The sequence below is a fragment of the Mobula birostris genome, chromosome 8 (genome assembly GCF_030028105.1).
Source record: "Mobula birostris isolate sMobBir1 chromosome 8, sMobBir1.hap1, whole genome shotgun sequence".
Lineage (NCBI taxonomy): Eukaryota > Metazoa > Chordata > Chondrichthyes > Myliobatiformes > Myliobatidae > Mobula > Mobula birostris.
Window position 1 is genome coordinate 58,002,738 of NC_092377.1, and position 16,808 is coordinate 58,019,545.

At 40.8% G+C, this 16,808-nt stretch overlaps 1 protein-coding gene across 16 annotated transcripts in view; it reads right to left on the reverse strand.

The window, feature by feature from the left end:
• LOC140201331 (girdin-like) overlaps nucleotides 1-16,808 on the reverse strand; it is a 279,872-nt gene that overhangs the window by 140,420 nt on the left and 122,644 nt on the right. For 15 of the 16 annotated variants that reach the window (XM_072265254.1, XM_072265249.1, XM_072265248.1 and 12 more), the window contains exons 9-11: nucleotides 2,596-2,677; nucleotides 2,105-2,263; nucleotides 1,872-2,018 (exon numbers count right to left, since the gene is read on the reverse strand). In XM_072265254.1, the coding sequence (XP_072121355.1) occupies nucleotides 1,872-2,018; nucleotides 2,105-2,263; nucleotides 2,596-2,677 (388 nt within the window). Of the gene's footprint in view, nucleotides 1-1,871; nucleotides 2,019-2,104; nucleotides 2,264-2,595; nucleotides 2,678-4,599; nucleotides 4,856-16,808 lie in introns of those variants that run through there. The other variant, XM_072265253.1, reaches the window with a different exon arrangement.

The window sequence follows — 16,808 nt, forward strand, 5'->3', positions numbered from 1 at the left end:
CCGATGGAGGCACACAGACTCGGAAAGTTTGAAAGTCTCTAGAAGAATCTTGTACCTGTCGACTTCCAGGGTGTGCTGTAGGATGCTCATCGCTGTAGGGCTGTGTAATGCTGTGACGACATAGTAATATTTCATGTTGTCACAGTGAGCAAACCAAACCATGTTCCTGCCAGAATTCAGAGAGCTTGAGAGCAACGGCTTTGCAGTCATGATTGTAAAATGAGCAAAATCACTCCGGAATTGCCCAGACAAGCATTGGGGTCACCAGTGTAGGAGTGCCGACAACAACTGACACAAGTATAATCACTTCCAACATACACTTTACTGAAACCCAAAAAATGATGATGTTGTGTGTGTGTGTGTGTGTGTGTGTGTGTGTGTGTGTGTGTGTGTGTGCATATATATATATATATATATATATATATATATATATATACACACACACACACACATATATAAAGACCCACCCCCAAAACCTAATAACGTACCGCTTAGCATGTAACATGCATAGTTAACTTAACCATTGACAGTCTGGGTGAATTCTGCCTAATGAAATTAAGGCGTCCCTACACTTTCTTTCTACTTTTAGTCTCCTTGCTCACTTTCTTACTTTCCATTGTTACCAAGCTCTCTCAGATTGGCTGGGAAAGTCAACTTTACCCTCCCACCACTGCTTAGGCCTTCTGAATGAATTTAGACTTTGTGCCTGATGCTGCTCTTCATGTTTCAGCATACGCAGTATCAAAAAGATTAATCAAAACTTACTTCTAAAAAACCACCTAATATAATGGGAAAAGAGAAGAGAGTGAAGCAAACAGGAGCAAAGAAATAGTGAGAACCATCAATGTAAGAGTCGATGGAAGTTAGGAAAACAGATTAAGAAAATTACAGTGGCAAAGGGTAAACAAAGAAATTATTTCTGTAATAGAACCACCATCATAAAATACATAATATAGAGAAGGGAAATGAATGGGTGAATAGATCTGTGACGAACTTCACACTGCATAATAACACGCTGGACATGTCCAACCCAGTGTGGCCCTTTCAAAATCCTTCCTCTTTACTTCCGCACTCACCTCCACATCCCTAACTCTATCAGACTGCCATACAAAGTAATACATGGTTCCCACAAAAACACAGGCAAATAGTAGAATTAAGCCAACAAATCATAAAATTGCAGCTGCTGGAATCTTAAGTAAAAATAGAAAGTGCTGGAAATATTCAGTAGGTCAGAGATAATTTGCGGAAAGAAAAACAGCCAATGTTGCAGTTCCAGGATTATATATATAAAAAAGAGAAAGAGTTAGTTTTAACTCACAGAGAGGTTGAGAAAGGATAGGTACAACAAAGGGATTATCTAATAGTGTGGGACCAGATGATTTAATTTTGCAGTTAAACATTAGTTAAAGCCAAACCAGATTCACAAAAAGGCAAAAAAAAACCTGAGCAAAAATTAAGATGGGGAGATATGGCCAATTCTGATATTTACAGAAAGAGAGCATAAATTATCTAAGGTTGGAGAATTTGATATTGAGTCGGGAAGCTTGTAACATGGTCAGATGGGAAATATTGTTCCTTAAGCTTGTATTGGTCCTTGCAGGAAGATAGCACACAGTCGGAATGTGATGGTGAACCAGCTAGCAACCAGAAACTCAGGGCCACTCCTGTGGACTGAAAGTAAATTTTTTGCAAAGTGATCAGCAAAACACTCGGCCCTCAAGACTACTCACCATTCAATTTGATAATGATCCCTGGCCTCAGATCTGCAAAATGTGTTCTGACAGCCCTGTGTGCCTAATCACCAATCAACTACTAGTAGTCTGCCCAAATCCACAACCCCGAGAAGCCATGAAAATGAAACTGAAACCTACCATCTCCATATCATGTACTTTAGCCATTAACTGCAGGTTCTCTTTCTCAAATTCATGTAGTTTGTCACAACGTGCTCGGGCTCCCTCAAGTTGGTCTTCCAACATTATTTTTGTCTCTAACAATATTTTGTTATCTTCTTTTAATTCCTAAAAGTTCAATCATGAGGAACATTAACAAGGAATATTGCATATAGATGAAATAATAAATGCTTGGGTTTTATTACTCAACATACCTCAGTTCTTGCTTTATAAAATTCAATGTCATGAAGCCGATCTTTGTATCGGATAACTGCACTTTCAAGCTTATCGACTTTAAGTGCTTTTTCACGTAATGAGTCAAGCTCATCACGGTATGTTCTAGCAGAACGAGCATCAGACAAAAGTTGTAGGTTCTGGCAAATAAATATATAATTACATTTCAAAACATTATGGAAAGGGGGAATAGATCTTGCATTTGTTTTATTAAGATTTTTTTAAAGAATAAATATTCAAAACAAATCAACTTGTCCACAGATATGTTGCAACTGGAATATTCCAATCTGATGTGCTGTTTAGAAATGAGTGGAATTTTATTTTATTTGCTCTTAGGATTGCTACACAGTCAAAGTACAATACTTGGAAGCCATTGTAAGATTTACTCCCAGCATACAATACTTAACTTTAAAAGCACTTGTTTTTATAAATGCATGACCATTAATCTGAGTTTAAACTCATTCATACACACCTCTTGTTGTAGTCTTTTTAGTTCAACTTCCATCTGCTCCAGTTCTTGCTTACTGTCCAACAATTGCTCTGTTTTCTCTTCCCTTGAAGAGGAGGATTCATTATGATTAATTGTTATATGTATTAATATACAAGTTCGAATACATATCCCACAAATCCGTAAACTATATGTGAATAATGAGCAAAGCTAAAAGTTAACTTCAGAATTGTTGACTATTTTCTCAGTAATTAGGCAGCATTTGTCAAAAGAATAAAATGAGTTAACATTGCAGTCAAAGGCCCTCTGCATCTGTTTTGCACCAGAATCTGTTTCTGGATTTCAGTTTGGCATTGAACACTATTGTCCCATAGACCTTAGTGAACAAACTCCTACTCCTCGATCTAACTACACCAATGTGCAACTGGGTGCCAGACTTCCAAATCAACAGAGCTCAGAGAGTCAGGATGCACAACCGTTTCCTCTAATCATCCTCAACACAGGTGCCCCCAGGGCTATGTGCTGAACCACTGCTGTACACTCTGCTCACACACAACTACATGGCCAAACATCTGAGTAATCAAATTGTCAAGTTCACTGCTGACACAACGGTGGGGCTCATCACCAACAATGATGAGAGGTGGAACAGCTCAAGGCCTTGTGCCAGGCAAATTAAACTCTTCCTCAATGTCAACAAAATAAAGGCGATGTTTAGCACACTCACACCCGTCCTTACATCGGTATCACAGCAGTGGAAACTACAGGCAGTTTCAAACTCTTGGAAGTACACATCTTGCATAACCTTTCATTGTCCCAGAACGCATCCTACATAATCAAGAAAGCTCATCAATGCCTCTACTTTCTGAGGAGGCCAAAGGGAGCTGTACTATGCATATCAATACTCGCAGTCTTCTACAGATGTGCAGTAGAGAGTATTCCGTATTGTGCATCACTGCAAGGTATGGACTGCACTGTGGTGAAAATGGAAGGCTCCACAATGGGTAGTCAAAGCTGCCCAGTGCATCACTGGCACTAGCCTACCTGCTATCAATGACATGTATGCAGAAAGGAGCTGGAAAAAAGCTAGAAGTATCATGAAGGATTCCATCCAATCTCTTTGGCCCACTCCCATCAGAAAGGAGGCTACATAGCATCCATGCCAGGACTGCCACACTCAAAAATAGTTACTCTCCTCAAGCAGTAAGGCTAATCAACTTCATGTTCAAGTTCAGTTTATTGTCATTCATCCATACACATATATACCGCCAAACAAAACAACGTTGCACCAGATCAGCGTGCACAGCACATTACTTACAACTCACACAGATAACACATAAAAGTAATATTACCACAAGTAAATTAACAAATAATAAGGTGAATTTATAAGTTAAAAAGTATTTTTTAAAATTTTGTGTTCATTTGTGCTGCATCAGATCTGAGTAATAATTATTTCTTTCTCCTTTACACTTGTGTACTGGAAATGACATTAAACAATCTTGATTCTTTGTCAAATTGCATTTTTAACAATCCCATTGTGTGTTTCTTGCATTTTCTGAGTCTTCAGATTTTCAGCATCTGTAGTTAATAAGTTTCATTGAGTAAGCAATTTCTAAAATATTGTAGGTTAAAAAGACTAGAAAATGTTTGGACATAAAATTCTTCATGTGTGAGATTTCAGACATAATATCCCAATATTTGTGATATTGTAATTTACAAATCTGTACTAAACAATTATATTTGATTTGCTTACTAGATATTGCAATGTTGCATTTGATTGAGCCATTGCTTTAATGTGGTAAGGTAACAACAGGCAAATAAGTCAGTTTCCATAGATGAGGAAATAAAACTAGGCTTCTTATAGGCTGAAAGCTACAGCAATTCATTAAATAAATATTTGAAGTTACTGAGAATACAAGACTTAAACACTTTAAAGGGAAAACGAATGATTAAGAATCAGCCAAAATGCTCTCAATTTTTTTCCACTCTATCTTCCGAGTAAAACACAAGAAAATATGAGCAAGAACATACCACTTGGTCCTTTGAGCCCATCTGCAATTCAATATTATCATGGTTGAAATATGCTGACCTCAGCTCCTCTTCTGTTCCAGGTTCCCATGACCCTCAATTCCTCTACATTTCTTTCCGATATTTGTCTATCTTCATCTTTGATTTATCCAGTAATCTGGTTTCTATTATTCTTGGAGGTGGTGAATTCCAGAGATTCACCACCCTCTGAGGGAAGTAATTTCTGTGCAACTAAGTTTTAAATGATTGACTTCTTATTCAGCAGTTACGAGAAAACAAACCGAAACCATTCAGAGACTGAGCGAGGGACTCAATGCTGTATAACACACTTCTAAATAATCGAGTTCCAAGTTGAGAAAAAGTACATTTGATACTTTATTGCAAGCCAGCAGAAATTAACAATCTTATAGCGATATTAGAAACTAACAAAACTAAATTAGTAGTATGGCGAAATAAAAGTAATTAGTGTTCTAATTAACATAATTAAACAGTTAACAAAAAATAAATCACCCCTGTCCCTGGCTGCCTCTAAATAAACTAACTAACTAGGACAAAGTGTGAATACGTAAGTATACTCATTTGCTTCTACCACGCCCAACCCACATGATAAATTACCATGACCCATAAGAAACGTGTAACACAAAATACAATACAGGCAAGACTAGATACAGAATAGATACATGGCTCCTACATCCTAGCTCCTAATTATTACACTATAATGATCAGAACTGCATACTACTAAAATAGGAGACATGAAATCTTCAAGGATAAACATCTAAAAATTCATTTGTCCTTGTTGTGGTAGCTAATGGGTTAATCCTATGCCACTCTGTTAGCCACTCCCACATGGGAGGAGTTCATATATTGTACAAGCAAGGTTATCAATAAAGTTCTTGAAAATATTGCTTGCTGCCATGCTGCTGTTGCATTCCACACTATCCCTCATTATCAAACACAACACAGTGTCAGAAGTGGTTCATTGTCAATAGATTTGGGCTACAGACCAAGTGAGACCTCTAACAAGAAATAATTTACTGTTTATGTTTGTTGTATCTATAAGAAATATAGAAAGACTTATCAACTGAAACTGCCTACGCTAGTTTGCCGATTTGTATGCCCCAGCAAGCATAAGCAGAGAGCTGGCCAGGGTTGCTAGGCAATGCCTTTGAGCTGCACCCAAAAGTGGATATTAATCTGTAGGTTACTGGCCTGGGGAAGTGCACAGAGACACAGACACAGCAGAAAAGTTAGTCAAACTCTCAGGGAGATAAAAGAAAACTTCTGCAGTTCAAATAAATAAAATACTAACCAAACAAACAGGAAAATTAAGCAAATACTGGCAGTATCTACATCTGCTTACCCATAAAGCCCCCTGAGACATATGATTTCTCTAAACCAGGGGACATTGAGAGATGGCTCAGATATTTTAAGAGATTTAGGGCTGCAAGTAATCTCACTCAGGCTTTAGAAAAGCATCAAGTAAATACACTGATATACAGCATGGGTGACAAAGCAGATGACATCATGGGTAAATCATGACTGACAGGTGCTCAGGAAAAGGAATACAAAACAGTGAAGGACAAATTCAAAGAATATTTCACAGGAAAGTGAAATGCGAGATATGAGAGGAAACAAGGTACAGTCAGAAAGACTACAAAAAGAGGTTGACAGTACAGCTCAGCTCAAACAAAACAGACGAGCAAAACAACGTGGAGGTAAAATGTACAACTGTAGGATATGCGGCAAGTCTCCATTCCACATCAAAGAGCTCTGTCCAGCAAAAGAAGTGAAATGCCACCAATGCAATACAGTTGGCCATCATAAAAGTCAGTGTCACTCATAAATAGTTCTTCAGTAGGTCGAAGTGAAAGATGCAGATGAAGAGACAGCTTTACTTGGGGTTCTAGATTCAAATAGACAAGGCTGGTGTACTACGACTCAGTTGCAAAATGAGGCAGTGACGTTCAAAATGGATACTGGGGCAAATGTCATAGCTGTCCTCGATGTCTGTTCACAAAACTGGCAAAGAAAACAGGCATTACGCTAAACCCAACAAAGTCAAGTCAAGTCACTTTTTATTGTCATTTCGACCATAACTGCTGGTACAGTACACAGCAAAAACGAGACAATTTTTTCAGGACCATGGTGCTACATGAAACAATACAAAAACTACACTGAACTGCTTAAAACAACACAAAAACTACACTAGACTACAGACCTACCCAGGACTGCATAAAGTACACAGAACAGTGCAGGCATTATGATAAATAATAAACAAGACAATAGGCACAGCAGAGTAGCGTAGGTTGACAATCCGATGGCTTGGGGGAAAAACTGTTACATAGGTAAATAGCTGAAATGCAGCGTCTAGGATTCTGTCCGTTTCTGTACTCCCGAGTATTTCGTTGGAGTCGGATGTCGTCCAACTTAATGTCCATTGGACAGCAGAATGGATGGGCGAGCCAGCCGGCTAGGGCTTGCTTTTTTGCTGGCACGGACTCCTGCCCGCTCGCCTCACTTCCGCTTACTCGCACACTGCTTACGAGGTCCCCACCTCCGGCATCAGTTGACTCCGAAGACTGCAGGCCCGATTCCCTCAGCAAGCCGAGGTCGCACAGTTTAACCAGCAGATCTTTGTAAAGGTTTGTTTCTGGGCAATCTCTGCATTGTAGCAGTATCTGGCGATGGCAGATCGTCGCTCTGTTATCCATTGCCCAAAACCCTAATTGTGCCTTAAAATTAAATTTAAAAAACTAAATTAAAGTAGCACCAGATCCGAAAGGCCACTGCTGCCATGCCGCGCCGTCTGCTGGTACCTGATTGAAAGTGCTCATGGGGCTAGGGAAACATCCATTAAAAATGAGAAACAGTTAAAAGAGGATGTCTATGTTGTTCAGAATCTCTTCTCATCAAAACTGGGGCAACATGCCATCGAGAAGCTGAACTTCATTGCAGGGTTGGAATCGCTAAATATTGTTCAGTGGCACATGTACCTAGAGTTGTTCACAGGAGGAGTACCTTATCCAACTGAGGCCAGAAGTGACACCCTACCCTCTGACTGCAGCGAGGCATATACCAGTCCCATTGATGAGCAAAGTCAAAGCTGAACTTGAGACAATGGAGATGTTTGACAACATAACTAGAGTGCATGGGTTGAGAGTTAGAGGACAAAAGTTTAGGCGTAACATGAAGGGGAACTTCTTTACTCAGAGAGTGGTAGCTGTGTGGAATGAGCTTCCAGCAGAAGTGGTTGAGGCAGGTTCTATGTTGTCGTTTAAAGTTAAATTGGACAGATATATGGACAGGAAAGGAATGGAGGCTTATGGGCTGAGTGCAGGTCGGTGGGACTAGGATAGGGTAAGAGTTCGGCACGGACTAGAAGGGCCGAGATGGCCTGTTTCCGTGCTGTAATTGTTATATGGTTATATGAACAGACCTACTGACTGGTGTGCAGGCATTGTTCCTGTTCCCAAGCCAGATGGCGCCGTGAGGGTCTGTGTTGATCTCACAAAAGTGAATAATGCAGTGAGGCATGAGAAGTTTATTCTGCCCTCTGTTGAGAACACATTGAATATGAAGGGTAGGGCAAAGTTCGTCATCAAACTAAATGCAAACTCATTGTTCTGGCAGATCTGTTTAGCTCCTGAGTCACAGAATCTCACAACCTTCATTACACCCTATGGAAGCCAAGCCTTCAAGAGACTCCCTTTTGGCATCTCATCAGCCCCTGAACTCTTTCAGATGAGGATGAACCAAATTTTGGAGGGACTGGAAGGAATAGTCTGCCTCATGGACAATATACTCATCTTTGGAGGCTCAAGTGAGGAACACTACAAAAGAGTGGAAGCTGTCTTGGAGAGACTGAAACAGACTGGAATCACCCTGAACAAAAAGAAATGTGAATTTGCGAATTTGGAGGTGAAGTTCTTGGGCCACCAATTGTCCTCAGAGGGAGTGCAAGCAGATTCAATCAAACTGGCAGGAATTTGGAATATGGAACAACCTACAAATCTATCAGAGATCTGCAGTTTCATTTGCATGGTAAAACATCTAGGAAGGTTCAATCCAGTTTTGACAGAAAACACAAAAGCCACTACATGACCTCCCCTCAGAGAAATGTTTGGATCTGGGGGCACCACAGCAGAAGTCATTCTCATCACTTAAAGTAGAGCTCAACGCTCTGCCAGCATTGGTGCTGTTTGAGCCGAACAAAGCAACCAAGGCCTCAGTAGATGCTTCTTCCTTTGGCCGAGGGGAACTATTCATGCAAAACTGCAATGGTGTATGGAAACTGGTGGCATGTACATCAAGAACACTGACTCCAACTGAACAGCATTACGTGCAAGTTGAAAAGGAGACGCTGGTTCTCATGTGGGCTTGTGAATGCTTCAGCCGCTACTCGATTGGCATTAAATTTCTCCTTGAAATATATCACAAACCACTTGTTAGCCTTTGCAGCTCCAAACACTTGAATGACTTACCTCCACGTCTGCAAAGATTCAGAATGAGGCTTATATGATACTGTTATGACACTGAACATGTCCCTGGCAAATCTTTCACAACACTAGACACTCTGTCGAGGATGCAATGAAAAGTGAGTGGACAGAAGCTGACTCGGCCCTCGTGAAAGATACCAACATCTACTTAGCTCAGGTACACAAAAGCTTTCCTGCATCAAAGTAAACTGGATGAAATTTGAGCTGAGTTGAAAAAGGACCAAATCTGCAGCAATGTCATGCAATACTGTGAACATGGGAGGCCAACTGTTCCAAGAATAGATCACAAACTCAGGCCTTATTGGTTTGAAAGATACACACTCATCATCCTTGATGGTTGGCTGCTAAAGGCCTCCAGACTCATTATTCCTGCTTCTGCACATGCTGAAATAATCAGTGAAATCCACTAAAGACATCAAGGCATCAAAAAATGTCGCCGAAGAGCAAGGCAATCTGTGTGGTGTCCTGGTCTGAGCTCAAAGGTGGGACATCATGTAAAGCAATGTGAAGCATGTAGAAATCTGCATAAAAATCATGCTGAGCACCCCTGTCCCACTGAATATACAGACTTTCCATGACAAGTTGCAGGCACAGACATTTTCAGGCTGAAAGAGACAAATATCGTCTCACTGTAGATTACTAATCACAAAACATTGAGGTTCCAAGCTGTCCTATATTCTCAGCAGCAGTTAAACAGCACCTGAAAGCTGTATTCACTTGCGATGGAATACCAGACACACTTGTGTCCGACAAAGGGCCACAATTCAGCTGCTCGGAATTCAAAGCCTTTTCTAGGGCTGATGAGTTCAAACACCAGACAAGCAGTCCACAGTATCCACAGGCAAATGAAGAAGTGGAAAGAGTAATGCAAACTGTTAAGAATCTCTTACTGAAGGCAAAAGACCCCTATAAAGCACTGCTTACTTATCGTTCCACAACGTTTACGAATGGCTACAGGCTATCAGAGCTGTTAATGGGCTGGAGGCTGAGGACAAGCCTGCCAGTTCTTCCTTCCCTTCTCCAATCTCCCTATCAGCAGCTCAATTTCTGAACCAATCACTGGCAAATGGATATGTTTCAGGTGAGTCCATCCCTGAAAATCCCTCTGGTGGCATGTTCCATTTGTGGAAAACATACTTTCACACACATGTTAGGTAGCTCACAATAGTTTTCACCATCTAAACCAGCCACTTCCAATCCTGAAACAATGTAGCTACTCACAATCTTTTCTTGACCCATGGTGCATACGAGAATGCACGTTCTTTTTCATGTAAAGTTGAGCTTGTTCATGGAGGCCACTGCTGTACTTTCTGAAACAAGAGAAAATCTGCAGATGCTGGAAATCCAAGCAACACACACAAAATGCTGGGGGAACCCAGCAGGCCAGGCAGCATCTATGGAAAACAGTACAGTCGACATTTCGGACCGAGACCCTTCGGCAGGACTGGAGAAAAAAAATCTGAAGAGTAGATTTAAAAGGTGGGGGAAGAAGAGAGAGAAACACAAGGTGATAGGTGAAACCTGAAGGGGAGGGACGAAGTAAAGAGGTAGGAAGTTGATTGGTGAAGGAGATACAGGACTGGAGAAGGGGGAGTCTTATAGAACAGAACAAAAAGCCATGGAAGAAAAAAAAGGAGAGGAGCATCAGAGGGAGGTGTTGGGCAGGCAAGGAGATAAGGTGAGAGAAAAGGGATGGGGAATGGTGAAGGTGGAGGGGAAGCATTACCAGAGGTTTGAGAAATTGATGTTTATGCCATCAGGTTGGAGGTTACCCCGATGGAATATAAGATGTTTTTCCTTCATCCTAAATGTGGCCTCATCACAACAGTGGAGGAGGCCATGGATAGACATATCGGAATGGGAATGGGAAGTGGAATTAAAATGGATGGCCAGTGGGAAATCCCACATTTTCTGATGGAAGGAGCATAGGTGCTCCACAAATCAGTTTCCCAATCTACCTTGGGGCTCACAATATACAGGAGGCCATACCGAGAGCACCGGACACAGTATATGACCCCAACAGCCTCACAGGTGAAGTGTCACCTCAACTGGAAGGACTGTTTGGGGCCCTGAATGGTAGTGAGAGAGGAGGTATAGGGGCAAGTGTAGGATTATTTCCCTTGCAAGGGTAAGTGCCAGGAGGGAGATCAGTGCGGAGGGACGAATGGATAAGGGAGTTGTGTAGGGAGCGATCCCTGTGGAAAGAAGAAAGTGGGGGAGGGCAGGGGAGGGAAAGTTGTGCTGGGTGGTGGGATCCCTTTAGAGATGCCAGAAGTTGCAGAGAATTATGTGCTGGACCTGGAGACTGGTGGGATGGTAAGCGCACAAGATGAAGCTATCCCTTGAAGGGTGGGGAGGGCAGACCTGTGTGAAATAGAAAAGATGCGGATGCGGTTGTGGGCAGCATTGATGGGGGAGGAAGGGAAGCTTTCTTTGAAGAAGGAAGCCATCTTCGTTTTGGAATGAAAAGCCTCCTGAGAGCAGAGACAGAGGAACTGAGAGAAGAGGATGGTGTTTTTACAAGTGACAGGGTGGGAGGAGGTATATTCCAGGTAGCTGTGAGAGTCCGTGGGTTTGTAATAGACATCAGTAGATAAGCTGCCTCTGGAGATAGAGACAGTGCAATCAAGAAAGGGGAGGGAGGTGTTGGAAATGGACCAAGTAAATTTAAGGGCAGGGTGGAAGTTGGAAGCAAAGTCAATGAAGTTAACGAGTTCTGCATGGGTGCAGGAAGCAGCACCAATGCAGTCATTGATGTAGCGTAGTAAAAGTGCAGGACAGACCCCAGTGTAGGCTTGGAACATAGACTGTTCCACATAGCCAACAAACAGGAAAGCATAAGTAACCACTGCCTTGTTATCCTGCTTAGACTTCAGTTGTACTAGAACTAGAGGAAGTTTACAATCATGATCACCAGCCCCTATAAGGCCATTAGATACCAGAGCACTACTCACTGCTATGTCTGATTTTTTCACAGCTTGTTTTGATTCTGCACCTTTTTCATTAGAGTGAATATAAAGTATGCTGGGATGCTTGCCACTGCATACCTTGCATGAAAGATGCTTCCTGCGATCCTTGCTGCTGTGTCCTGTACACAAGTAGCCAAAGCAGCCATCATTTTCTTTTCGGAAGACAATTTTTTCACTATGAGCCCTTTTCTCCAGTTGACAGCATGAATCAAATGCATGTTCACCCTCGCAGAATCCTTTTGGCCATTTTCCTTCCATTAGTTCCAAGTTCAGTTTTAGCTTTACTTCTTACAGTGGCTACAATAGTTGCAAAGCTGCTCCTTTAGCCTTAGAATGAAATCGTGACTTAGTTTTGTTTACACCTTTGTTTACTGCTGGTGATGTAGGATCTTGTATATTCCCAAACACTAGTTGTGCAGCATCTTTACTTGCCTGTCTATAAAATCAAAAACATTAATGAAAGTAATCTATGGGTTGTGTCTTTCTTGCAGTTTACAGATCACCATTTTCCATTTATTCCTAAGCATATAGGGCAATTTCTTTATGACAACTGACATCTTAGCAGGCATGTCCAACTCATACATGAACTGTACTTCTTCCATGGCATTGCAAAAGCTTCTAAGAAAAAGACTGTAGTCTTGAAGAGCTTTCACATCTTCAGATTTCATAGGTACCTAAAAAAAGCCTTTTCCATGTAGGCGGATGCAATTTTCTGTTCATTACCAGAATGTTCCTGTAGTAAAGCTTTAGTTTTCAGATATCCTTTCTTAAAGTCAACATGATGGCAACTTCTGCCAAGTTCTCTAGGACAAGCTCCAGTGTATTGTTCAAGGAAATAGAAGCAGTCACTATAGCTGTCAGTCTTGCCTTCAACAGTGTTTTCAAGTGGCCTCATGAATGCATAAACTGCAATGAATCTCCATTGAACATTTAAATCTCTCTTTTAGGCAAAGATGAAATGTGTGGCTGTGGTACCAATAAGGTTGTTACTTCATTTTGCTTCCTCCTAATATCAATAGTACTATTTTGACCTTTATTATCTAAAACAAGATTGTTTCCAAGCTGTAAGTTAATGTCTCCATAAACACTTTGAACAGTTTGATGTGGCATGGGTTCAGAGTGCCTCATTAGTACAGGTTGAGAGTAAACACCGTGAACTACCTCTTGAGGGTCTTGATCATGTTTCGTAGATACTCGAAGAATGAATAAATCAGCATTAACATAGGGTGTTTTTGGTTTTCCTTGTGCCTTTTCAATATAAGAACTCACACCATACGACTGTCCTGCTGCAGCACTTTTAGCACTCGCTACACTTGAAGCCCTTAGCATATTAACTTTAGCCATATGTGTGGCAATTTCTTCCTCCAACTTAAGCTGTCCTTTCCTTTTCCATAGATGCTCACCTTACTCTTCCATCTGCTCCGCTTGTTCTTCCAATGCATATTTGTCCTTTAATAATTGTTGGTGTGTGATTGTTGGAGCTAAATCAGTCCTGACGAAGGGTCTCGGCCTGAAACGTCGACTGCACCTCTTCCTACAGATGCTGCCTGGCCTGCTGCATTCACCAGCAACTTTAATGTGTGGAGCTAAATCAGTCTCTGTTTTAATGCGTGCAGAGGAGGTAGTAGATACAGATTTTCTTCCTGCAGCAGAGCTTCGAGTGCTGACCTGAGACACATTGTCATTTGCTCTCATGTCATCCTGTGGGTGACTTGCTCTGTTCGTAGTCAAAACATGCCTTGGAATTTGAGAAACATTGTCTGGTGGAACATGTTTAGGTCAACTATTGTTTCGTATCATCTATGATTGCACTGCAATAGAGATCAAAGTTTGAAAAACTTTGTTTTTTTTTGTTTGTCTTTGGGAAATAATTAGCTTAGCATGTTGTTACGAACCCACAGGTTTCCTTTACCGTGGACTGTTACTTTAAGAGCGCCTAAGTGAGGCGGCACTATGACGTGAGTGACAGGCTGCTGCATAAAGAATGTGTCTCTGTCACTTCGTATAATCCAAAGGAGTGGATTTTTCGGGATATCCTGTGGAGACCATTTATGTGTTAACCCTTGTTTGGGTATGTCGTGTGGCAACCACTTGAAGACAATATCCCTGTGACAGGTCACTTTCGGTGATAACTCGTAAGTGGATTTGGAACAAAACGACGGGCAAGATCTTCGACGACGATACTTTCGTTTACCTGTGGAATTCGGCGTAAACACCTTTTCTCTACATTTCACCCTGGATTACAAATATCTCTCTCCTATCATCTATTCCGTGGATGACTGAACTTCCCTACTTTACCATCTCAAGACTCTAAGCCTTGTTTCCCTAAGCTCAACATAGTTTGGGAGCTATATTTACACACATACATACACATAACACAGTTAACATTTGTTTATCTTGGTTAAGTTACAATATGATAAGTAGATACTAATAAGGATAGTGATTTTAACATTAAAACCCAACTCAGTGTGAAATCTCTTGCTGCTGGTTTATTTCTAAAACGTTACAGTTCGTAACAATGTGATGTTGCTTTGCAACAGCTTCAAAGAGATTAGTCAAGTCCTCAAGACGAGATTGCACTTGCAAGGCATTTTCTTTCATTTCCATAAGATCATTAATTGATGGTATTAAACCTTAATTTTGTTCACATTTGTTTCATACTCTGTTTGAAGGAGGATAAGCCTTAGCTTTAGTTTTAATTTCTCTTTTGCAAGCTTCAACTGCAAGGCTGTTGGTGCCAATTCCATGCTTTGATACACTCATGTTGCTTTCTCTATTTGCGCAACTTGCAATTAACTTGTTTGCCTGCAGCGCCAGTAATACTCCATTCAATTATCGTAGCAACAAACTGTCCACACATCTACAGCGCTTAAACCAGACCGAACAAACAGCCTTCCAATTCAAATGCTGGCAACTGGAATATTTCAACACTTCAATAAAACACAGCAATGAACACATAGGCAAGCACCTTGCAAATGAGTAACAGTCCCCAAAACTGTGTTCAAACCACAAACACACAGCACAGATCAACAAAAGGTTGCAGATAATCCTACCACAAGCTGCTTCTGTTTCTGATGTGTTGTTCTCAGTGTTTTGATTCCAATTTTGCTAACAGCTCCAGGGCAATACTTTGTCATAGAAAGGTGCTCATTTGTTTTTTTTTTGTTTATACTTGCTGATAAAATGTAGCAGTTACTTGAAAACAGATCAAAGTTGCTGAGAAACTGAGCTGGGATGATTGACACTGCATGGATTGAAAAATGTGCCTTTAATCCTATACAGGTGGTCCCTGTTTTCCGAATGTTCTCTTTACCACACCTTGCTGTTACGGAAGACCTACATTAGTTACCTGTTTTCACTAACAGGCGCCCGAACAGCCAAGCTCCTCCCCCGGAACTGCATTCTAGTCGCCATTGCTTAAACACGTGCTTTATCCCGATTTTTCTTGTGCATCCGTTAGCAAGATGAGTTCTAAGGTATTGGCAAAGCCTAAAAGAGCTCGTAAGGGTGTTACACTTAGCATAAAACTAGACATAATTAAGCGTTTCGATCATGATGAACGAAGTAAAGACATTGTCGGCACGTTGAACTTGCCTGCATCCACCATTCTCACTATTTATATGTAGAGAGAAAGAATTTTGAAAGCTGCCAATGTTACTGTTGGTTCTACTCGTAGCAAAGTGGTCTCTCTTAGCCGGCATCCAATAATGGATAAAATGAAAAGTCTATTGCTTGAGTGGATTGATGGGTGTACAAAGCGTGGTGTTCCATTAAGTTTTCTTCTACTTAAGGAGAAATCAGTCAGTCTTTTTAATAAGCTGAAACAGTAAGCACTGGACGACGGTGATGAAAGTGTTGCGAAAGTGGAATTTAAAGGTAGTCATGGGTGGTTTAATCAGTTTCTGAGGCGAGGGCAACTTCATAGTTTAACATTTACCAGAGAGAGTGCTTCGACTGATACTGAAGCTGCTGAAAAGTTCCCAGCAGAACTGAAGAAAATAATTACAGAAGGTGGTTATTCATATAAGCAAGTGTTTAACTGTGACAAAATTGCAATTTATTGAAGTCTTCCCGATTCTGGTAAGTGAAACTACACTGTACATACATTATTTCTACTTTATATAGGCTGTGTATTTTTACGTGTTATTTGGTATGATTTGGCAGCTTCATAGCTTAAAGGTTACTGGAGAGAGTGTTTCTACCGAGAGCGCTTGCACCGTGTTTCTGCCGAGAGCGCTTCTGCCGAGAGTGCTGTTGTGAGATTTTCACTGTGCTACACAGTGCTCCAGAAAAGTATTTCTACTTTATATAGGCTGTGTATTTATCATATCATTCCTGCTTTTACTATATGTTACTGTTATTTTAGGTTTTATGTGTTATTTGGCATGATTTTATAGGTTTTTTTGGGTCTGGGAACACTTAGAAATTTTTCCCATATTAATAAATGGTAATTGCTTATTCACTTTACAACATTCCGGCTTATGAACCGCTTCATAGGAACGCTCTACCTTCGGATAGTGGGGGAAACCTGTATTACAAAGCCAGCAAAGAAGAATGGTCTTGTGGCAATAAAAAGACTAACAAAACTAAATTAGTGTTATACCAGTCTAAAGTGGTCTTACAGTGATATTAGTTATCTAATAGCTTAACCAGGCATTCTAATGGCCTTCCAATGTGTGATCTACTTTGCAAAATAATGAAGTCAATGTAACTAATTAGCATATTTAAGCAGTCTAATAATGTTCCA